The sequence below is a fragment of the Xenopus laevis genome, chromosome 5S, assembly GCF_017654675.1.
Source record: "Xenopus laevis strain J_2021 chromosome 5S, Xenopus_laevis_v10.1, whole genome shotgun sequence".
NCBI classification, from domain to species: Eukaryota; Metazoa; Chordata; class Amphibia; order Anura; family Pipidae; genus Xenopus; species Xenopus laevis.
This window is the reverse complement of record NC_054380.1, coordinates 53,107,895-53,132,917: the sequence shown is the minus strand read 5'-3', so window position 1 is coordinate 53,132,917 and position 25,023 is coordinate 53,107,895. Positions and strand designations below refer to the sequence as shown.

Sequence of the window (25,023 nt, the reverse complement as noted above, 5' to 3'; positions counted from 1 at the left end):
GTTGTACAGGCTGGTACATTATATAGCTTTAAAGGGATACTGTCATGGGGAAAAAAAATAATAGTATAATAATAATAATAATAGTGCTGCTCCAGCAGAATTCTGCGCTGAAATCCATTTTTCAAAAGAGCAAACAGATTTTTTTATATTCAATTTTGAAATCTGACATGGGGCTAGACATATTGTCAATTTCCCAGCTGCCCCAAGTTATGTGACTTGTGCTCTGATAAACTTCAATCACTCTTTACTGCAGTACTGCAAGTTGGAGTGATATCACCCCCCCTCCCTTTCCCCCCCAGCAGCCAAACAAAAGAACAATGGGAAGGTAACCAGATAACAGCTCCCTAACACAAGAAAACAGCTGCCTGGTAGATCTAAGAACAGCACTCAATAGTAAAAACCCATGTCCCACTGAGACACATTCAGTTACATTGAGAAGGAAAAACAGCAGTCTGCCAGAAAGCATTTCTCTCCTAAAGTGCAGGCACAAGTCACATGACCAGGGGCAGCTGGAAAATTGACAAAATGTCTAGCCCTATATCAGATTTCAAAATTGAATATAAAAAAATCTGTTTGCTCTTTTGAGAAATGGATTTCAGTGCAGAATTCTGCTGGAGCAGCACTATTATTAATATTTTATTTTTATTAAAAAAAAATGGGTTGGATGGAGCACTGCGTATCTTGACAGCGCTATATAAATAAATGATGATGATTTTCATTTTGGACTAAGGAAGGATTTTTTCCCCTTCTGAGGCAAATTGAAGAGGCTTCGAATGGGTTTTTTTTGCCTTCCTCTGGATAACCAAGCTGTTAGGCAGGTTAAAATAGAGTTAAAAAGTTGAACTTGATGGACGTGTGTCTTTTTTCAACCTATGTTACTATAATTGTTAAACATCACAAGCAAAACATTGCCACGGCATTGAATTATTAAATCAGTGACCACAAAAATCTGTTGAATGTTGCACTTTATAAAACCTGGATTTCATTTAAAAACCCAAATCCCAGAACAATAGAAACAGATAGGATGAACAGAAAAATAGCCATGTCTTTCACCCCATTATGTACATGAACATTAATAAAAGACAATTCTACATGAATATCTTTAAAGGAGAAGGAAAGCTATGGAGGCATTTTATTGCCAATAGATTAGCTGCAATAGTGCAAACTAGAATGCTATATTTATTCTGTAGAATGTTTTACCATACCTGAGTAAAAAGCTCTAGAAACTCTCTTGTTTGTTTAGGATAGGAGCTGCAGTATTAACATGGTGTGACATCACTTCCTGCCCGAGTCTCTCCCTGCTCTGGGCTCAGATTACAGCAGAGAAGTGGGGGGGGGGGAAGAGGAGCAAACTGAGCATACTCTTGCCCAGGGCAATGAGGTTTAAGATGAAGGCAGGAAGTCTGATACAGAAGCCCGTGTGTACACAATAGAAGGAAAGAAATGCAGTGTTTCTTTTGACAGAAAACTCAGAGCAGCACTACTTTGGGGGTTTACTGGTATATTTAGATGGACCTTTCTGATAAAGCTTACTTAGTTTTAACCTTTCCTTCTCCTTTAACTTTAGAAGAAGGATGCCTATATCTCACAATGTCTTTCAACACCAATATTATTTGGTGATCTGCACTCTACACTGATGAATAAAGATTACCTAGGGATTTAGGCCATTCTGAGTGCAGTGAATCAGCTTTCTACCTACCATACTAAATGATAGAAATGCACCGAATCCAGGATTCAGTTTGGAATTCAACTTTTTTCAGTAGGATTCAGATTTGGACAAATCCAAGTGCCTGGCTGAACCAAATTGCACATTTCCCTTATTTGCATATGCAATAGTGGATTTGCTGCCAAATGGGTAATATTTAACGTGGGCAAGTAGTACAATTTCTGTTGCCCATGTTTAGGTTTTTGGCATCATTTAGCATTATTAGGTCAAAATTAAGAAACTGAATACACCCAAGCCAGAGAAGCTGCTGCTGCTTAAAGTAGAACTAAAACCTAAAAATGACTGGCTAGATAGATTTTATATACTGAACTAGTATAAAGGTTCAGCATCTCTAATTGTAATGATCCAGGCCTTCAAAGTTGTTCAGGATTTTCCTTCTTAGATTTTGTTAGGAGTGTCTGTGACATACACCTGCTCAGTGTGCTTTGAGTAGCTGTTGAGAACCAAAGCTTATGGGTCGTCACAAATCATCAAGCAGAAAATTAGGTTTGCCTGTTATAAGCTGGTGCTATAGGGCAGGCTGATTGTTACGTTCTGGTGCTAATTGTACTAGTTTCTGAACTGCCTTGTACCAGTTATCTCATTTCTTTACTAATCAGCCTTATATTGTAATTTTTATATTCTGTATATATAGTATATTTTGTGTTGGTCCCTAAGCTAACAGTTGGTCCCTAACTGACAGCAGAGGCACCTGACGTGAAGCAGCAGAAAAGATGATGGGAAGCTACCTGGGCACCTTTGAAGACAGATCTTTACTGCTTAAAGGAGAACAATCCCCCACTAAAAGCCCCCCTAAACTTTCAGGCATTGCCCCCTCTCCCTCCCTGCAATTCAAATGCAGAGAAGCACAGTTGAGCTCCCGGTTGCCATTTTCCAGCTCTTCGTACTGTCTTCGGGTCTCTTCGCTGTCACAAAGGCTGCTGGAGCATGCGAAGTTGGAGCAAGTCCGGAATCGGCTTCAACTGCACATGCTCAAATCAGTGTTGAGACATGAAGACAACACGAAGAGCCAGAAGATGGCGAAAGGGAGCTTCGCTGCGCTTCTCTGCATTTAAGGGTCAGATTTTTTTAAAGGGTTTTTTTTTAATTAATGCACATTGTGGAGAAGGGAGGGGGACAATGCCTGAAAATTTATATAGAATTATATATAGAAATATAGTAGAAAGTGTCCTCTGTTTTACCAGTGACTATGAAGACCCATGAACAAAGAACCATACACACAGCAAAGAAAATTGCAATTTCCTTGTTCTTGTAGAGAAAAGTCATGTGATTTTAAGGATTCAGTTTGGTGAGGCACTTGGATTTTGTTGCATCCAAATCCTGGCCAAATCCCAAATTGAATCCTGGATTTGCTACATCCCTAATATCAATTTGGTTGGTATCAATTCAGTCATCAATAAAAAGAATTTAAAATGGACCTGTCACCCAGACACAAAAATCTGTATTATAAAAGTCCTTTTCAAATTAAACATGAAATCTAATTTCTATTTTTTATTAAAGCATTCATAGCTGTTGTAAACTCATTTAAAAATCTCAGCTGTCAATCAAATATTGTCTGCCCCTCCTCTATGCCTAGGCATAGAGGCAGGGCAGACAATTGGTTTCACTTTCCATTCAGCACTTCCTAGATGTCACTGCTCTCCCCACATTCCCCCATTCTCTTTACGATTTAATTGTGTAACCAGGGCATGGGGGTGGACATCGGGCCCCCTATTCTGGTGCACAAATAAGATTCTGAGATGATGCAAAGCTTGTCTTAATAACAGTGTCCACAAAATGGCTCCTGCCTGCTTGTTATAATTACGAATTCCTAGACTGAAGGAAACAAGATTCAAATAATTTATATAGTGTAATTAAAGTTAATTTTGCTTGACTAATGTGATAAAATAGGATTTTGAATCATTTTTTTGGGTGACGGGTCCCCTTTAAGGGTGTATGGTTATAATGAAGCATAGGTACTCTAGAAGACTGGCAGCTTTGCTTTATCAGTTGCCAATAGGACCCAGGTTTTACACTGCCAAAACCGCTAGTTTAGCAAGATTTCCTAACTCTGGTCTGATTGGCCCCCCATGCACAGGGCCAGTACGTGAACTGGGTCTGGGCCTGGGCCAACCAGGGCTGCCACATCAGGGGCCCACACCCCTACGGGACCCCAACCCCCCCTTCCCCACACTACCCCTATGGGCTTCTGACATCACCACACACCACCTCCACGTGCCCCACCCCCCTCCACTAGTTATTTCTTCATGTGATGTTGGAGGAAGTCTGGAAGGAGTGAAGCCTGTGAGCAGCAGAGAGGGGGTGTGAGCCAAAAGGGCTGGGGCTCACTGGGTTTTTCCCAGTGTCCTTCTGGCCCAGTCAACCCTGGGACCAATTAATTCCTCATCTGACAGGATTTTTAACTTGTCTGATTTATATCTGGCAGAACATATAGGGAGTCCACTTACAGGCCCTCTCATTTTAATTGTCTTAAATGAAACACAGTGTAGAAAATGTGTCAAAAAAATGCTTGCTATTAGAATTATTTTTCCAGACCCATATTTATTGTATGCTAAATTGTCATTTCTTTTCCCAAAGGCTGAGGAGAAATGGCAAATTCAAAAGAGGCATCTGAAAGAATTTTGCTTGAACCATACAAGTATTTGCTGCAGCTTCCAGGTAATGGCCAGATACATTGGACAAGTCAACCCAAAATAAATTAAACAAAACATAACTCTAAAAATCAACTCCTGCCTGGTTGTTACATTTTAAACATTATGGCAAAAAGTGGCAAAAAGTCTTGTTTCCCAAGCAAAGACAGGTCTGTTAAAGGGCAACTAAAGTCTAAAATAGAATAATGTTAGAAATGCTGTATTTTGTATACTAAATATAAACATGAACTTACTGCACCAGAATCCCAATTAAACAAATGATTTATGCTTTTAAAGTTGGTGCAGGGGGGCTGTCATGTTGTAACTTTGTTAAACATCTTTGCAATACCAAGACTATGCACATGCTCAGTGTGGTTAGGGCTTCAGTTGGGTTAAGCTTAGGGATTGTCATAAATAATCAAAACAGCACAGGTCAAATAATATCTGCCAGAAGCTGATACAGCAAGACTGATGGAGTCTGTGGATACAAATCGACACTGTTGTTACAGGGAAACATACAAAACTGCGCGAATTCTGGGATGTAGGGTGAGGGGAGGCTCCCCCCTGTCGTTTGAAAGGGGGGGCTCCCACCTGTCCTTTGAAAATATGATTGTTTTCCTGCACAGCAGTTAGGGGCCGTCTGAGGTTTCCTAACTGCAGCTGAAGGGTGAATTTCACTGCATACAGTCAGGTTTCTTATAAAAATGGTACACATTTTTTAATTAACTTTAATTTATATTGGAGATAGGTTTCTTTTTCATTAAAGAAAGTAAAAAGGGTATTTTATTTTTTTGCCTTTACATCTCCTTTAATCAGTTGCCTTGTCTTTACATTGTTTCAACAGTCTGAGCCACAGTATGAATTTTTACACATTACATCAAAACGTGTGTGCACAAAATTTGAGTGCATGGGTCAGAATTACTACAAAATAATTTTTTAGTTTTCACACCGTTCTACCGTCACAAGCTTAGAGGGAACAGTAAAAGACATTCCGCTAGTCGATTGCAAAAGGTACATAAAAATAAAGTATAATATGTCCTGGACAATATGCAGTTTAGACATAGGGGTTAGCTCTAGTGAAGAGCAACACGTAATGTAGATGCAAGGACAAAAATCCACATTTTTAATGTGTCCTTTAGACATGTCAAGTAGCTCTAAGTTCATGAAAATTATACAAACACACAGCTGCTAAGAACCTAAGTGCGCAATGGAGAGGACCCAAAGTAGCAGTTTACCAGAAATTAGGTCCCTGACCCTGTATTAGCAACACAAATTATTATGGACACAACAGCTAATGAAGCAGGGTGAACCTCTGCATGTTTATTGCATCAATCAGTGATGTCTGACGAGGGCCGCCCCCAAAAACCTTACACTGATTGATGCAATAAACATGTGCATGGTCATTTGTGTTGCTAAAATATGTGGGGGAGGTGCCAACCTCTCTAACCAACACAAGGCAATTCCACATCAGAAAGGCTGGGGGAAAGAGGAATATATCATCCCTGACTCCACATGTTCTTAAAATGACTAGTAACACCAAAAATAAGTTGACTTGACTTCATAGGCTATTTTTTGTTTTTATTCTGTATGTGTAAAGAGGAAAAAACTGTCATGACCCTGGCAATTACATTGATTATAAATACAGTCATATGAAAAAGTTTGGGTACCCCTGCATAATAATTTACTCCGCTTTCAACAAAAAAGATAACAGCGGTATGTCTTTCATTTCCCAGGAAAATCTGAGTACTGGGGTGTTTTCTGAACAAAGATTTTTAGTGAAGCAATATTCAGTTGTATGAAATTAAATCAAATGTGAAAAACTGTAACTGTAATTTTGCTAATTTGAATGCATGTAACTGCTCAATACCGATTACTGGCAACACCAAATTGGTTGGATTAGCTTGTTAAGCCTTAAACTTCATAGGCAGGTGTGTTCAATCATATGGAAAGTTATTTAAGGTGGCCAATTGCAAGTTGTGCTTCTGTTTGACTCTCCTCTGAAGAGTGACAGCATAGGATCCTCAAAGCAACTCTTAAAAGATCTGTAAACAAAGATTGTTCAGTATCATGGTTTAGGGGAAGGTTACAACAAGCTCTCAGAGGTTTAAACTGTAAGGAATGTAATCAGGAAATGGAAGGCCATAGGCACAGTTGCTGTAAAACACAGGTCTGGCAGGCCAAGAAAAATACAGGCGCAGAATATGTGAAGGATTGTGAGAATGGTAACAGACAACCCAAAGATGACCTGCAAGCTGCAGATGGTGTATCTGTACATTGTTCTACAATTCATCGCAATTTGTACAAAGAACATCTGTATGGCAGGGTGATGAGAAAGAAGCCACAAACAGTGTCGTTTGTTGTATGCAAAAGCTCATTTAGACAAGCCACAGTCATTTTGGAGAAAAGTGCTTTGGACTGATGAGCCAAAAAATTAGTTATTGGGTCAAAACAAAACTCACTTTGAATGGCGGAGAAGAACATTGCATTCCAAGAAAAACACCTGCTGCCTACTGTCAAGTTTTGCGGAGGGTCCATCATGCTGTGTGCCTAGTTCAGGGACTGGGGCCCTTGTTAATGTCAAGGGGCAGATGAATTCAACCCAATATCAACAAATTCTTCAGGATAAAGCTGGCCATAGGCGCAAAGATGCGGACGTACAAAAAATTTTCAGATCGTGTGTGGGTTGCCCCAATATTTGTCGTGCCATGCTGATCAGTCGTTCAGTCGATCAGACAGGTTAAAAGATTTCAGTAGGCTACCGATAATAACCCTGCATGTATTGCCTATCTGACGATATCCATGACCTCTGATGGAAGTACATGACAATATCCATGACCTCTGACAGAAGTACGTATACACTGAAAGAGAGGTAGTACGTAGGGCCGGTCTTGGGCCAAACGTTCATGGGCCAATATTATGTGTGACATAAAAACCTTTTCTTCAAAATATTTAACTATATACTAACTATATAGCTGCTTATCAAATGCTGTCATCCAAGAAGTTTAAGAAAGAACATATTTGAAGAATAAAAATGTTTGTTTCTCAACAAACTTATCTCAAATATTGTTAAATGTTGCTTTTTTTTTCAACAGAAAATTATCAAATATTTTTTTCTAAAACAAATGAGTTTTTTTGAAAAATACAAGTTAGAGCATATTCTAGAGACTGAGAATATTAGAGAATATGGTGTAGGCCATGGACACAAAGGCTGCAGGTTCTGCAGGAGCAACCAGGAGGCACTGTCTCTATACATTTCTTACCGCCTTATGGCACCGGATGGACGGGTGCTGTGTCCAGTACTAAGAGGCTACAAGTTATAGAATATTATAGAGGATGAGAATATGCTGTGGCCCGTGGACACAAAGGCTGCGGGTTCTGCAGGAGCAACCAGGAGGCACTTTCTCTATACACTGGGTGCTGTGTCCAGTAGTAAGAGGCTACAAGAGAATATTAGAGAGTATTTCTCGAAATATATTGTTCAACAACAAATAATAAAACAAGCTTCACATGTAAAGGTTATTACCTTAATTAAAAATGATTCTGTGTCGTTTTCAATTTTTTCTATCAGACCTGTGATTTGTTCTTGAAGTAACAGTATGGCTTCCTTCGCACACTGTAAACCCTCAATGCAGCTCCTTAGTTTGGTCTGGTCTGGTAATGGGTTTTTTTGTCCCAACTTTTTTATCGGATGAAACACCTTCAATAAAAGATTCAAGAATTAAGTATTGAAAAAAAGCAGAACATAATTACTGCACTGTGTACAAACCTGAAATAGGCAGGGTGTCTTTCGAGGAGATGTGGGGCTCTTCTGTAATAACTGCATCCTGGGATTCTTGATTCCCATCCAAAGAGCCTTCCATCACTTCTACCAAAACTTCTACTGTGCTTTCTGTAAGGTCAATAGCAGAATCCTGTTGATTTTCATCCTCACTCGGTTGTCCTCGGTTTCTTTTCTTGGCAAGAAGTCTTGCTTTCTTGATGCAGTAAGTAAAGACAGAATGGTAAGCAGATATGAAAATGTAGCTACATCACACCGAACGAAAGTGCCTCGCAAGAAGGTTCGGATACCGTAACTAGGACACCATACCACAGTATCACACCATTAACTTACTTTCTTTATTATTCTTCTCTCTTGTTCCATGGCCACGAGACAGCAAACTGGCGCCAGTAACCATCAATGTGGCAGTAACCATCAATTTCCCATTATTGCTGTGACAACGCACTTTCTAAATATAGGCTAGTATGTTTGTAAGTACATTGGTATACATTTGTAAATCTGTAGTTTATTCATTAAAAATCTATGTTTGTTTGCACTTTCACAGGCACCCAAGGCCGAACGGTCGGCTCAACGTCTGTTTGTGCGGCACCTGGTGCGGGCGAGTTTTGTTTTAACTGTATCTTCTGTATCCATACCATTTTCTATTTCAATTTCTGTTTTTAAAGTTTACGACTTTTTAAGAGAATTCATTGACTTGTATCAATCTTTGCCATGTTTGAGGAGAATAAAGGCAGCTGATTATTCAGCCTGGCAAAAAAAAAAAAAACGGAGCATATGAGACACTGGTGCAACTATGTAAGAGAATAAATCCTGCTGCAAATGTTGAGTATGTTAAAAAAATAAAATATCAAACATAAGGACTGTTTTTAAAAAGGAATTTAACAAAGTGCAGTCATCAAAAAAGTCCAGTGCCTCTACAGATGATATATACACCCCACGACTATAGTGCTATGACCTTTACGGTGGACCAGGAGATTCCACGGAACTTAATCTCTACTTTTATAGGATTGTTCACAAAATATGAATCGATGCAGGAAAATGTGCATTCTTGTGAAGAAATTCCTTTAGCACACGAACAAGTATCACAGGTATATATGGAAAGACACCTTGGAAGGTTACAGTTCCCTTCCCTTTTCGTATTTACTTTATAACCGTATAATACACAAAAGCCATGAATATCTTGTAAATTATATCCTTATAAACGGTGAGTTCTGATGTCATCAGTTATAAACGGTGAGTTCTGATGTCATTTCTGTCACATGACTCACTGAAATTTGTGTATTATAATAAATAAAGTACCCCCAGTTGCAAAATATGAGGATATTAGAAGTTACCTCGGAGTTTCATGACCTGTGTTTTTATATGGTCATGAAACTCCTCAATAACTTATAATATCCTTATATTTTACAAGAGGGGGTACTTTATTCATTATATTACATTTTATTCCTACGGATTTTGAACTCTGAAAACGTTGAGCAAACACAGGGGGAACAAACACAAGCATCACAACCAGCACAGAGGACTGTACCAAAAGCAGAGAAAAGAAAACCACAACAGGATAATGCAAAACTATAGCAGCAGCTATACTTGCAAAGCCTGATGAACTTGATGCATTTACATTTTCTGTCGCTTCCAAATTACGGAGGATGAGTGAAGAACAGAGGCTGCACTGTGAATTATTAATAACTGATTTAGTTCATAAAGAAAATAAACATTCTGAAAGTGCCATAATCAAGCAATGATCCACCCATGTTACTACACCCATAATGGAACCACTATCTGCAATACCCTCCTTAGACAAATCAATCATTCCCTCAGCCATGTTCCAACCACTAGGCATCTTTCTTTTTCATCTTCTTCTCCGATAACCAATTAACAAAGCCTGCAATACCTAAAATCATCTCTAGATAATAATAGGTACACACACCTTTGTAAGTTTTGGAGATATTTGATTATATAGTTGCACTTGTGAAATATTGTGCTGCACTTTTTGTTTTGTACATTTGTTTCATGATTGAACTTGTTTGGTTGTTTTTTTTTATTCTATTCATATAGTAATTTAAAGGTTCTGTTTATTTGAGTTTATAGTACTTATTGCTCTTTTATTTAAAAAAAAAAACTACAATAAGTGGCAGATTTTTATCAAGGGTCGAATTTTGAAGTGGAAAAAACGTAGAAATTCGGCCATCGAATTGGATTACTTGGACTTCGAACGTCAACGTTTTTTTTTATCGAATTTGGCCGTTTTCGGTCAAGCTAAAATCACTCGATCGTACGATGAAATCCTTAAAATCGACTATTCGAACGATTTCACCAATCGATCGAACGATTTTCCTTCGACTTCTAAAGACTTAGCCAAATGTTGGCTATGGGTTCTAGGAGGTCTAACATAACAATTTGGCAGGTTTAAGATGGTGAAGAATCGAAGTCTAACTTTTTTAAAGCGACAGTACTTCGATTTTCTAAGTCAAACTTTTTTACTTCAAGTCAAAGTCGAATTTAGGAATTTTCGATGGTCAAAGTACCCATAAATTAGTTCGATATTCGAACTTTTTAAATTCGAAAATTCACTTCGACCCTTAGTAAATCTGCCCCTAAGTGTTCAACCCGCGGGTATCGGGTCGGTCCACACATCACTACTACATTCTACTGTATGATAAACTTTCCATTATACATTCATGAACAGTGTTCACTCTGGGATTCAATTACTGGATATATTACAAAGCTAAAGGAAGGCTAAAGGAAGTTGTGCTACACAGCTACTGTATATAATTGCTCTCTATATTTCAATACCGATGCCAAATATATACAGCTTATTGCTTATTTCAATAATTAAATACTCTCTTGAGGGCTGTAACAATGGCATTACATGTCTCTGGAATAATATTTCCTAAAGATTGAGCAGAAATTCCTGTAAAGAATTTGAGATCTTCCAGTGACCTTCCAGTTGCCAGAAATTAACCTTGGTTCTGGTTAGATTGATTTTCTCATTACAGTATCTTGCTTTTGAATAAGTGGACCGGCTAACTGAAGCAGGGATCTGAAGCATGATTCAGACATCACATCCTTAGATAATTTTTAAAATCATCAGGGTTGTGAGCTTGTGAGCTCCCGCAGAAGTCCCATATGAGACAAAGTTTCACGCTTTAAAAGCCATTGTTTACTCAATAACTGATTTCTCTTTTTCTTATTTTCCAATGCGATTGCAAGTGCTGCTCTGTATTTGGCATTCATGTATACTGGACTCATTTTAAAAATCGAAACAAAATGTGGTTTTCAAATATAGAGGACAGCGAGGCTTCGTGCACACGATAACTCTGTACATTTGTTTGAATACCTAGTCAGTTCGTTCATTCGTTCGTTTGAATACCTAGTTTCTGTATAAGCAAGGATATCATTTAAAGGAGAAGGAAAGCTAATTAAGCAGTTTATTGCCAATAAATTAGCCACAATAGTGCAAGCTATAACACTATATTTATTCTGCAGAATGCTTTACCATACTTGAGCAAACAACACTTGAATGTTCTCTGTTTGTTTAGGATAGTAGCTGCCATATTGGCTTGGAGTGACATCACTTCCTGACTGAGTCTCTCCCTGCTCACTCATAGCTCTGGGCTCAGATTACAGCAGGGAGGGGGAGAGGAGCCATCTGAGCATGCTCAAGGCCATGCCCTGGAGGTTTAAGATGAAAACAGGAAGTCTGATACAGAAGCCCATGTGTATACAATAGAAGGAAAGAAATGTGGTGTTTCTTTTGACAAAAGACTCAGAGCAGCATTACTTTGAGGGTTTACTGGTGTATTTATATAGACCTTTCTGATAAAGCTTACTTAATTTTAGCCTTTCCTTCTCCTTTAACATACGTCACTACTGTTTCGGGACATACATTTTCGTTCGATTTATGTTTGTCAAATAATGACCAGAACATTGTCCGACTTGTCATTTCTCCGACTTTAATCCAACAATGTAATTTTTTACGTTAGTTTCAGTTCATTGCTTTGCTGCGAACGATCGCACTCCAAACGGTCGTTGGACAGCACACTAAATCTTTGCATCTATGGCCAGCTTAACGTTCAAGCATCAGTCACAAAGGATATTCCAACAAGACAATGACCCTAAGCGCACTTCGAAATCTACAAAGGCATTTATGCAGAGGGAGAAGTACAATATTATGGAATGGCTGTCACAGTCCCCCAACTTGAATATCATCAAAAATCTATGGGATGATTAGAAGCAGGCTATCCATGCTCGGCAGCCATCAAATTGAACTGAACTGGAGAGATTTTGTATGGACTAATGGTCAAAAATACCGCCATCCAGATTCCAGACACTCATTAAAGGCTATAGGAGGCATCTAGAGGCTGTTACATTTGCAAAAGGGGGCTCAACTAAGTATCGATGTAATATCTCTGTTGGGTTGCCCACATGTTGCATATTGCATATTTTCAGGTAATCCAATAAACTTTGTCACTGCTGAAATACTACTGTTTCAATAAGACATGTTATATATTAAAAGGAAGTTGCTACTTTGAAAGCTCAGCCAATGATAAGAAAATTTCCAAAGAATTAAGGGGGTTCCCAAACTTTTTCATATGACTGCACCAGCAGGTTATGCAAAATGGCCCAACGAGGCCCGAAACGTTGCCACTTTTTGTCTACTTGATAAATTAAGCCAATAGATTCATATTGCTGAGTAATCACTACATTTGACAGTATGCTGCAGTTGCTGGATTTTGCATGTTAATTCCGTGACCCGTGGCAGGTGGGGTTAATCACTGCTGAGCACCTGATCCCAAGGGATAATGCACAAGGTTTGAGAGCTCCATTATCATGTGTACCAGCAGGTTATGGCTGAGAGAAGGAGCAGGACTTTATCCCCAAGTCCTACCCCGTCAGAAGCCATGTTCCAATATCTTCCATTGATGAGATTTAAGGGTACTGGCAGACGGAGATTTCTTGCCCACATTTAAGCCTGCACTACTGCAGATGACAAATCTCCCCAAAAAGCTTTCACACCAGAAATAAAGGAAATTGCTAGTGGGAAATCATGTGGTGCTTCAGCTTTCTAAAGTTTCCAAAGTTTTATCAGATAAACCTCCCCATCTGCCAGTTTCCTAGCAGATTCAAAACAGGCTGTCTGCAAGTCTGGAAATATAGCGCTGAATTATTAGGCTGTATATGTGCTATTAAAGGGACAGTAACGAAAAAAATTTGTTTTTGTTTTTTTTTTAAATAATTATATTATACAGTAATGTTGCCCTGCACTGGTAATACTGATGTGTTTTGCTTCAAAAAGACTAACATAGTTTATATAAACAAGCTGCTGTGTAGCCATGGGGGCAATCATTCAAAGCTGAAAAAGAAGAAAAGGCTCAGGAGACATAGCAGATAACAGATAAGATCTGTAATATATAATGGGATCCTTCAACAATTTCTGTTATCTACTGTGTATCCTGTGCTTGAAAGGCTGCCCCCATTGTTTATATAAACTAGTTTTCCCCTAGTCACCCATAGACTGCATTCACCAAAAGGGTTAATTTCCCCCCTGCAGGCCAGCGGACAGGACCTTCCACCAACAGTTCAAAGGTTCTGCTTCCTCCCTTTCCCCCTTGTCTTTTTTTGTCCGGGCCAGGGAAGGATAGATGTTTTAATAGAATCAGACTACCAATAGGATTATATGTGCGGTAAGGGCCTAATAAAGCTCCCTGGGGCAGGGGACAGCATGGCTAATTTGCGTGTAGGGGATATTCCTCCCACGTTTGGGTCAGGAGGGTCTCCGAGAAGAGGGGCAGTTGGAGCGCCGATAAGAGAAGAGGGTCTGTATTCTCCCGCTGAGTGGGTTAGGTGTTGCCTGTACCTGGGAAGAAGTGTGCTAGGAGGATGGTAGTAGATGCACTGCAGTCAGGGCGCAGGACTCCGGGACCAGACGTGAAGAGATGTGAAGTCAGAGCTGAAGTTCCCAGGTGGCCATTTTGGTTTCTAGTAAATGGTGCACTATTGAACGCAGGTGGAGGTATGCGTGGTATTGGCGCCAAAAGTGGCGTTCGGACCTGCAAGAGGATTGTGTTGCAGCAATGCAGCCGGGGGAATATAAAATGTTAGTTTTCCAGAGGGCTGCCACCTCTATTTGAGCAACAGAGACTTCCTGTTGGTGTCATTTGCCACGCAGTCACGCTGAGCATTCAAAGCACCAAATACAGGTATGTGTGTGTGTGGAAAAATCAGCTGAAGATTCCTGTGTATGATAATAGGAGAAAAAGTTGATTTACATGTATTTATTTTCATGATTAGTTCACCTATGGAACCTGGTATGTCGGGAAAAGCCTCTCACCTTAAGCGGAAAAGGTGAAGTATGATAGCGAGAGAGACTATTGCGGAGGCAGGATCTACGCATTTCCCTTCTTAAATACGTCTGCAAAATCCTTGTAGGCATCAGGCAAAAGTAGATCGGACACTGGAAGTAAAGATGAAGCAGCCACGGGAATAACAGAAGAGGAAATGCAATTGAAGCGGCAAAATGGAATCCAAGTTATAAAGAGGGATAAAGAGAAGACGTAGTCGAAGTCAGACGAAGGGTTCAAGGCAGGCGGCAGAAATTGTAGTCAAGGGTCAGGCTGAAGTTGAAACCAGGAATTCAAAGTCGCATACACTTCGGCAGGAACAGTAAAACTGGAACCAGCTTGGGCACTCACAAAATGGAGGACTGGGCTTTTAAGGACATTTTGGCCCCAAGATTCGAATTTGGCGCCTATTCTTGACGTCATGACGCTTGGCAACGTGACGGGGCATCAAACCAGCCGAGATCCTGGAAGTGCCTGCCTGCGCACAGAACGTCTAAGAGAGACGCGCTGGAAGGTAAGAGAACCCCGCAATCTCCTGGCGCGTCTTACAGTTTATAAACGTGTTAGTGACACTCATCGCAGAATTGAGGAAGGAGGGGTTAGCAGTGTACCATTATTTGGACGATATCCTGGTGGTAGCAAACTCAAAAGAAGCCGAAGTTCATACTGCCAGAGCAAGAGAGTTTTTGCTAACCCATGGGTGAATAATAAACCAACAAAAAAAGCAACTTGGTTCCCACTTAAGCTCTACAAATATCTAAAGGCTGTCTTTCAAACAGATTGATATCTGGTCAGTCTTCCACTAGACAGACCGTTGAAGGTGATCGACCTAATAAAAGATTTCAACAGATGGAAAACCATATCCGTGCAACAATTTCTGAAAGTACTGGGGTCCATGTCAGCGATTAGTACAAAATAGTAAAATGGGAAAGGTGGCATTTAAGGCCCTTACAGGTGAAACAGCCTCACTTACATTTGGAAGAAAAAGTAAGGGTATCACAGGAGGTCAAGAGACCACCAATGCATCAAGTGTGGGGTGGGGAGCCCACATAGGCGAAAGCTTTGTACAAGGCACTTGGAAAAAAGAGAGCGTCTTCAAATATTCTAAAATTAAGAGCCATAAAGCAAGCCCTTCTTTCCTTTTCTCACCTGCTAAAGGGCAGACAGGTAAAAGTGATGACAGACAACACAACGGCGGTCGTCTATATAGTGAAACAAGGAGGCACCAGGAGTGTGACTCTGTTGTAAGAAGTAAAGCCACTGTTCCAGTGGGCAGAAAATTTGTTGGAAGGGTTAACAGCAGTTCATCTCCCAGGGAAAATATGAAAGCAGACTTCCTCAGTCGGTCAATTATAGCTCCAGGGGAGTTGAGTTTACACAAAGACATTTTCGAAGAGATTGTAGAAGAATGAGGTCAGTGCTATGGTGTCCCTATTGAACAGGAAATGTCTTTAATTCTTTTCAAGGTTCCCCTGCAAGAAGGCAGGGGCAGTATATGGTTTAAGACCGTGTTGGTCAGAACTCTTAATTTATGTTTTTCCACCATTCCCTTTAATTTGGAGGGTGTTAAAGAAGATAAAAAGAGACAAGGTGGAAGCTATCGCACTAGTTCCCTTCTGGCTCAGGAGGCCATGGTTTTCTCTTCTCCAAAGATTAACCATAGAGAAGCCAAAACAGATTCAGAGTTTTCCAGGCTGGCTGTCACAAGGATCAATACAGATACAGGAGCACAATTATTTGTTCTTGATGGCCTGCAGGTTGAGAGGGAAGGATTGAAATGCTTTGATCTAAAAGATGAAGTCATAGATTTCTTACTGAAGTCAATAAAATTAGCACTTCCAGACAGTATTACAAAGTGTGGGGAAAGTTTGTCATGGACAGAAGAGGGGGACCCTTTGTCTCCATCACCCGCACTAGTGGTAGAATTTTTGTTCTCAGGATATGAAAAAAACTTGCATTTTAATACACTGAAGGGCCAAGTGTCAGCAATTTCAGCCCTAACTGTGAAAACCTGGACAGAATAGTCATTGGTACAAAGATTCTTTAATGCTCTGATGAGAGTTATACCGATGAAGAAAAATTGTCTTCCACCTTGGGATATTCTATTTGTGTTAAAGGTCTTGACGGAGGCTCCATTTGAGTCATTGGAGTAGTCTTCCATATGGAATTAAAAGTGGTACTCGTAGTGGCAATAACTTCAGCCTGTAGAGTTGGAGAAATATCCGCTTTGATTTTTGAAGCTAAAGTGGTGTTAAAACCCACATTTGGGTTTCTGCCGAAGGTCATCTCGAAATTCCATATGCATTGCTACTTAAGCCCAGCCGACCCGAATCCTAATTTGCATATGCAAATTAGGGGCGGGAGAGAAATTTCGTGACTTTTGTCACAAAACAAGGAAATAAAAAATGTTTTCCCCCTCCCACCCCTAATTTGCATATGCAAATTAGGATTCGGTTCGGTTTTGGGACGAATCTTTCACAAAGGATTCGGGGGTTCGCCGAATCCAAAAAAGTGGATTCGGTGCATCCCTAGTACGGGGGAACCTAAAAAAAATTTTACGGACTTTTGCAGCCTATCACCCTGAAAAAGTGAGAAGACGTTCTTTGGGACAAAAAAAAAATTTAGGAAGTCCTATACACTCCATTGAACTTTGCCTGGTCTGAGCAGCTAAAGTTCAGTAAAATCCGCATCTTAGTGAATTTGTGCAGTTACATCCGTTTGCCGGAGTGAAAATTCGCCTGGCGTTAGAGTGCAAAGTTGCGCTAGTGTCTATCTCCTTCGCTAGCAAAGTTATGCCTGCATCCGTTAGTAAAACGTCGAAGTACCGAAATCGCGGCAGCGTTAGTCACTTCGCCCTTTAGTAAATTTGCCCCTTAGTGAGAGCCATCAAAATTTATTTGGAGAAAACAAAATGTGGGGATGCACAGACCAAAGAAATAAACACACTGTGGTGGAGCAAACATTTATTGTTTTAATACCACTGCTTAAACATGCTACATTTGTTGAGATTATGCTGTTAACACTACTAAGCTTTACTTTATGGAACATGTGTCTTTGAAAACTAATAAAGTTCATTAAATAAATAAAAAAATGTATTTGGAGAGAACAAAGACTTGGGGAAAGTCAGAGCATTTGTTCATAGTTCCAAATGGGTCCAGGAAAGGTCAAGCTCCAGCTAAGAGAACGATTAGCTCCTGGATTGTAACAGCGATTGCTAAAGCATACAATGTGGCAGGTAGGAAGGTCCCCAAAGAGCTGATGGCCCATTCTAACAGGGCATTGGCAAGTTCCTGGGAGACACAAGCCAGGGAGTTGCCAGAGAGCATCTGCAAGTCGGCAAGATGGTGATTAAATATGATTGTGAAACATTATAAATAAATTTGGGAGAAAAGTGTTGCAGTCTGTAGTGTATTCTGCTGATCAAAAATTCTGTTAAATGCATATGGTGTCCCACCCTCTATCTTAAACTATGGGAGTTCCTATTTGGTGAATGCTGTCCATGGGTGACTAGGGGAAAACAGGAAATTGTTTATACGTACCTTAATTTCTGTTTCCTGGTCACTTCCATGGCAGCATTCACCAGGTAGTTTCCCACCCTAGAGGGGACAGCTTTTATATAGTGTGAGAGAAATGCTGGATTAGAGGTGGAAGGTGTTTATATTTCTCCCAGATTTCTCTCTTATATATACTAAGCTCCAGGGAAAGTATGTCAGCAGTGAAAGAGTGTTCTTTCACTGCATTTGGCTTTTGGAAAAGCCGGTAAAAAGGGCCCTGGAGTGAATGGAAGTGAGCGGGTGGGACTTCCATTCACCAGGCTATCCAGGTTTTGGTGAAGCCTGGCTAATTAGTGGCCTCGTTAGACTTCAGAGGAAACCCCTTTAAACAGTGTGTCTCAGAGTTACTCTCTCTCTCTCTTCCTGGGGAACTGCCTGCATGCAGTAAGGGGAGAGCCGGACACAGTGAGTAACCAAACAAATAACTGTTTTTTGTAGAGTTGGATGCTAGATCCTCTCTATTGTATAGAGAGGGAGCGACTGTATGTTATTTAGAGCCGGACAGGCTAGGATTTCTTTTTATGTTTTGTTTTCCAATATGCTCCTGTGTGCCGGTTATGTGTGAATAAAGCTGATTGCGGTCAGCCTAAAACTCAATGCTGAGTGTGAACTGTGGTTTTCTGAGACCAATCCGATCCCTGCAATCTACCTAAACCCCCCGAGACGGCACCGTTTGGACGAGTGACGTTACATATGGTGGAGGAGGCTTTGGCAATTTTTTTTTTTTGTTTTGTTTTTTTTTGTGAAGATTTAAAGGGCCAGAAACCCAGTTCCAGCTGTGCATTATAAAGTGTTTTGCTGCAAGGCATTATGGACGACGTTCTTAAGGCCCTGATACAGGCTACGGCTGCTCAGCAAGAGGCAACCAGAGTCCAGCAGCAACAGCTGATCGCAAACCGAGAGGAGCAGCGACAAGACCGGGAGCTCCTCAAAGAGGTAGTGCAGCAGCTAGCTGCAAGGAGTGCTGCAGCACCCCCTACAGAAACTGCTAAACCAACTGCTATACGGGCTAGCTACTATCTGCAAAAGCTGACAACAAGTGATGATGTTGAAGCTTACCTTTCCACATTTGAGAGGACAGCAGAGCGAGAGGACTGGCCTAAAGAGCAGTGGGCAGGCCTGGTGGCACCTTTTCTCTCTGGGGAACCACAAAAAGCCTATTTTGATCTGGATCATGTTGCCGCTAAAGATTATGACAAACTAAAAGCTGAGATTTTGGCCCGGCTGGGGGTCACCCTCTCGGTCCGTGCCCAGCGTGTTCATCAGTGGATGTTTATGGCAGAAAAGCCTCCACGCTCCCAGATGCATGACCTAATTCATCTAACTAAAAAGTGGTTGCAGCCGGAGACCCTAACAGGGCCACAGATCGTGGAGCGGATAGTGATGGACCGGTACCTTAGGTCTCTGCCTTCACCTTTGCGCAAATGGGTAAGCCATGCAGACCCAACAACTGCAGACCAGCTTGTGGAAATGGTAGAGAGGTACCTTTCTGCCGAAGAGCTACTCAGTTTTCAACAAGTGGAGCACACCCTAGCTCCCAAAGGGAAACTTCCTGGCATATCCAGCAAACTCCCTGCATGGAAAAAGGGACCTACGACCGATAGGAGCATGCTCCAACGTGGAGAATCTACAGGTACTAGACCCAGAGACTACCAAAATGTGCCAGGAGGGACCCCTCCTCGCAGAGGACCCAATAAAGACTTGGTGCGGTGTTACCGGTGCCATATGCTGGGACACTTTGCTGCCGACTGCAGCCTAACTGATGAACCTATGCAGTGTGATACTGCCTTAACAAAGAGACGTACGTCAATGTATGCTCAGGTTGTATGTACTGCCCTTCCAAAGACAGGGAAGGATAAGTACCTGTGTGATGTTGTTGTGGAAGGAAAGCTAGTAAATGCATTATTAGATTCTGGTAGCCAGGTTACCCTGATGAAATCTTTGTTGATTGAAACGCCTCAGTATGGGCCTGAGACGGTAGGGGTCACATGTATTCATGGGGATACTCGCGAGTATGCTATGGCTGAAGTGGAAATCAAAACTGCCTACGGGACATTAAGGTACCCCGTAGGGTTGGTTCCCACTTTACCACATGATATAATTTTGGGGAGGAACTTCCCCCATTTCTGGAAATTGTGGGAAACTGACAAGGTTATGGACCAATCCTACTCAAAGGGAAGCCGCCCTGATTCCGGTAATAAAGTGTCTGAGGGTGTACCGGAGGGTGGGGTTACGACAGATTTTCCCTTTTCTGTATTAGCAGGGGAATCTGATGAGGTAGACCCGTTGGAGGAAGACAATGACATGCCTGACTTGGAGATTAGGAGGGATAATTTTGCTTCAGAGCAGTTAAAGGATCCCACACTGTCTAGAGCAAGGGCCAATGTAAAAATGATAGATGGGAAATCTATAGATTCTGACTCTAGACCCTCTTGTCCCTACTTAGCCCTCCAAAATGACCTACTATATCAGGTAGTAGAAAAGGGAAATGACCGGGTAGAGCAGCTGGTTGTCCCAAAACCATACCGGCGTATGGTACTTGACCTCGCCCATAAACATGTGATGGGCGGACATTTAGGTGTAGAGAAGACCAAAGAGCGAATTTTGCAACGGTTTTTCTGGCCAGGAATACATGGTGAAGTCGAGCAATACTGTAGTTCCTGTCCAGACTGTCAGTATTCGGCTCCTAAGACGCATTTTCGGAGCCCTTTGGTCCCTCTCCCTGTGATAGAGACACCATTTGAGAGGATAGCCATGGATTTGGTGGGCCCAATAGTAAAGTCTGCACGGGGACACCAACATATATTAGTAATAATGGATTATGCTACCCGATACCCCGAGGCCATTCCTCTACGTAATACCTCCTCTAAATCCATTGCTAGAGAGTTGGTACATGTCTTTAGCAGGGTAGGAATCCCAAAGGAAATACTCACTGACCAAGGCACCCCGTTTATGTCCCGGGTCATGAAGGATCTGTGCAAGCTGTTTAAAGTAGTCCAACTTCGCACTTCAGTATACCACCCCCAGACTGATGGATTAGTGGAAAGGTTCAATAAAACGCTCAAAAATATGCTTAAGAAGGTGGTAGACAAGGATGGGAAAAATTGGGATTACCTGTTACCCTATTTGATGTTTGCCATAAGGGAGGTCCCTCAATCCTCTACGGGATACTCACCGTTTGAGTTGCTATATGGTAGGCACCCTAGGGGCTTGTTGGACATAGCAAAGGAGACTTGGGAGGGACAACCCACCCCCTTTAAAAGTGTCATTGAGCATGTATGCCAAATGCAGGACAGGATCACCGCGGTGATGCCCATAGTAAGAGAGCACATGGAGCAGGCGCAAGAAGCTCAACAGAGGGTGTATAATAGGGGTGCCAGAGTACGCAATTTTTCCCCTGGTGATCGTGTACTTGTGTTAATACCCACGGTAGAAAGCAAATTTTTGGCAAAGTGACAAGGACCCTTTGAGATCCTTGAAAAGATTGGTGAAGTAAATTATAAGGTTCGCCAACCAGGTAAAAGAAAACCCGAGCAAATTTACCATGTCAATCTTATAAAACCCTGGAAAGAAAGAATGTCATTGTTCACCAAACCTACTTCATCTCTAAGGGCAGAACCCTTAGTGCCAGAGGTTAACGTATCAGACTCCTTGTCAGACACTCAGAGGAAAGAAGTACAGACCTTTGTAACCCAGAATAGGGATGTTTTTTCTGAGAAACCTGGACGAACCTCTTTGGTAAAGCATGACATCATAACTGAACCTGGAGTAAAGGTTAACGTAAAACCTTATAGGGTGCCTGAAGCTAGACGAGAAGCCATATCTCAGGAAGTTAAAAAGATGTTAGAGTTGGGAGTCATTGAGGAGTCGCATAGCGAGTGGTCCAGTCCCATTGTTTTAATACCTAAACCGGATGGGAGCTGGCGCTTCTGTAACGACTTTCGAAAATTAAATACGGTCTCCAAATTTGATGCCTACCCTATGCCTCGTGTGGACGAGTTAATTGAGAGATTAGGAACGGCTAGATACCTGACAACCTTAGATTTGACCAAGGGCTATTGGCAGATTCCCCTGACGGATCAAGCCAAAGAGAAAACTGCTTTTAGTACTCCTGAAGGTCTGTTCCAGTATGTAGTGTTGCCGTTTGGGTTACATGGAGCCCCGGCAACCTTCCAACGTACCATGGACCAAATCTTAAGGCCCCATAGGCACTACGCAGCAGCGTACCTTGATGACGTCGTTATCCATAGCTCGGATTGGCAATCCCATCTACCTAGGGTACAGGCCGTGCTTGATTCCATACGAATGGCCGGTTTGACGGCTAACCCAAAAAAATGTAGCATAGGCCTGGAAGAAGCCAAGTATTTGGGGTATAACATTGGTAGAGGGCTAGTTAAGCCTCAGCTTAACAAGGTGCAGGCCATTCAAGAATGGCCTAGACCAGTCACAAAAAAACAGGTTCGAGCTTTTTTGGGGATCACTGGTTACTATAGACGGTTCATAGCTAACTTTGCTACTATAGCTGTCCCTCTGACTGACCTTACAAAAGGGACCAAGTCCATAATGATCAAGTGGAACTCTGAGGCAGAGCAGGCCTTTCAGACCCTGAAAAAAGCCTTATGTAGCCAACCAGTACTGATAACCCCAGACTTCACACAGACATTTATTGTACAGACTGATGCATCCGATGTGGGGGTCGGAGCAGTACTATCCCAAGTCAGAGAAGGTGCAGAGCATCCTATAGTTTCCTGAGTAAAAAGCTGAACATCCATGAGAGAAACTATGCTACAGTAGAGAAGGAATGCTTAGCAGTGAAGTGGGCTCTGGAGGAGCTTAGATACTATCTGTTAGGGCCGCAAGTTTACATTAATTACTGACCACGCCCCCCTTAAATGGATGTGTGAAAATCGTGAAAAGAATAGAAGGGTGACAAGATGGTTCCTGGCCCTTCAGAACTACAAGTTCACAGTGGAGCATAGACCGGGGTCCCAGCTGGGAAATGCAGATGCCTTATCCCGGGTACACTGTCTTGAGGCTAATTGTGTTCCGACCCCTACGTCGAAACAGAGGGGGAGGGTGTGTGAGAGAAATGCTGGATTAGAGGTGGAAGGTGTTTATATTTCTCCCAGATTTCTCTCTTATATATACTAAGCTCCAGGGAAAGTATGTCAGCAGTGAAAGAGTGTTCTTTCACTGCATTTGGCTTTTGGAAAAGCCGGTAAAAAGGGCCCTGGAGTGAATGGAAGTGAGCGGGTGGGACTTCCATTCACCAGGCTATCCAGGTTTTGGTGAAGCCTGGCTAATTAGTGGCCTCGTTAGACTTCAGGGGAAACCCCTTTAAACAGTGTGTCTCAGAGTTACTCTCTCTCTCTCTTCCTGGGGAACTGCCTGCATGCAGTAAGGGGAGAGCCAGACACAGTGAGTAACCAAACAAACAACTGTTTTTTGTAGAGTTGGATGCTAGATCCTCTCTATTGTATAGAGAGGGAGCGACTGTATGTTATTTAGAGCCGGACAGGCTAGGATTTCTTTTTATGTTTTGTTTTCCAATATGCTCCTGTGTGCCGGTTATGTGTGAATAAAGCTGATTGCGGTCAGCCTAAAACTCAATGCTGAGTGTGAACTGTGGTTTTCTGAGACCAATCCGATCCCTGCAATCTACCTAAACCCCCCGAGACGGCACCGTTTGGACGAGTGACGTTACAATAGAGACTAGGGGGAAAAGGAGGAAGCAGAAACTTTGAACTGATGGTGGTCCGGTCTGCTGGCCTGCATGAGGGAATTAACCCATTTGGTGAATGCTGCCATAGAAGTGACCAGGAAACAGAAACGAGTGTCTCTTGTTTGGGCATTCTTCTGCACAGACCCACCCCCTACACATTCAGCTGCATAGACTATCCAGGGGATGGCGTTGGCATTTTTACTTTTAATAATTTTTTGTTTTGTCCTTGCCCATAAAACTGAAGCTGTGCAGTTTCTAGATATATTTGGGATGCTTTATGATCAGATACTTTGTTGATTTGCATTGAAAAAAATAAATCTTCTTTGATGAAATTTAGATTTTTGCAGTTGATGTACACTGTAATTCAAAATTACTGTACCTGGGAATATTAAATATTGTTGTGATTAATAATGCCTGTTATGTATATTTGAGTGTAGTTTTCTATATCATAACATGTGGCAATTGAGAACTAAATCCACTTTGTTTTTACCAAGGATTTCTGTTAGCTAGTTCTACCTACAAAACCATATTGATTTTTTTCCCTAGATATTTGTCTTGTTAATCGGTTATCTTAATGTTAGCGGTTTTAGGGATGCAAAAAAAACAACATCAATGTAGTTTTGTTTGTAGGGTAATAACAATTATAAAAATTATTTATTTTTTACAATGTGGATATCTACTGGGCAAGGGCCTTATCCTTTGTACATTGCTACTTAAACGGAATGGGGAAAGAAAATGCATCAGTTAATATATATATAATATATATATAGACATATTGTGAGTTTCCCTGGTGCCCCCAGTCATGTTACTTGTGCTCTGATAAACTTTAGTCACTCTTTACTGCTTGCACTTCAAGTTGGAGTGATATCACTGCCCTCTCTTCCCCCTCCCCAGCAGCCCACCAGCAGAACAATGGGAAGGTAACCAGATAATAGCTCCCTGGTAGGTAAAGAAACAGCACTCAATAGTAAAATGTAATGTCCCACTGCGATTCCTTCAATTACAGTAGGAGACTATAGCCTATCAGAAAGCAGTTCCATAGTACAGCACTAGCTCTTTCTGAAAGCACATGACCAGGCAAAATGACCTGAGATGGGTGCCTACACACCAATATTACAGCTAAAAAATTATACTTGTTCAGGAATGAAATTTTACATGGTAGAGTGAATTATTTTCAGTGTAAACCGTGTAATTTAGAAATAAAAACTACGCTATAAAAATCATGACAGAATGCCTTTAATTATTGCTACTGTGTTACTCACTTGTTTTTAG

The 25,023-nt window shown here is 41.3% G+C and overlaps 1 protein-coding gene across 5 annotated transcripts in view; it reads left to right on the top strand.

Moving 5' to 3' along the window:
- The window catches only part of ggps1.S (geranylgeranyl diphosphate synthase 1 S homeolog), an 85,906-nt gene that overhangs the window by 3,699 nt on the left and 57,184 nt on the right, over positions 1-25,023 (top strand). For 3 of the 5 annotated variants that reach the window (XM_018265355.2, XM_041564566.1, XM_018265354.2), the window contains exon 2: positions 4,304-4,384. The exons of the other annotated variants lie outside the window; for them this stretch is intronic. In XM_018265355.2, the coding sequence (XP_018120844.1) occupies positions 4,315-4,384 (70 nt within the window). In that variant the 5' untranslated portion in view covers positions 4,304-4,314. The remainder of the gene's footprint in view (positions 1-4,303; positions 4,385-25,023) is intronic. 5 annotated transcript variants of the gene reach the window in all.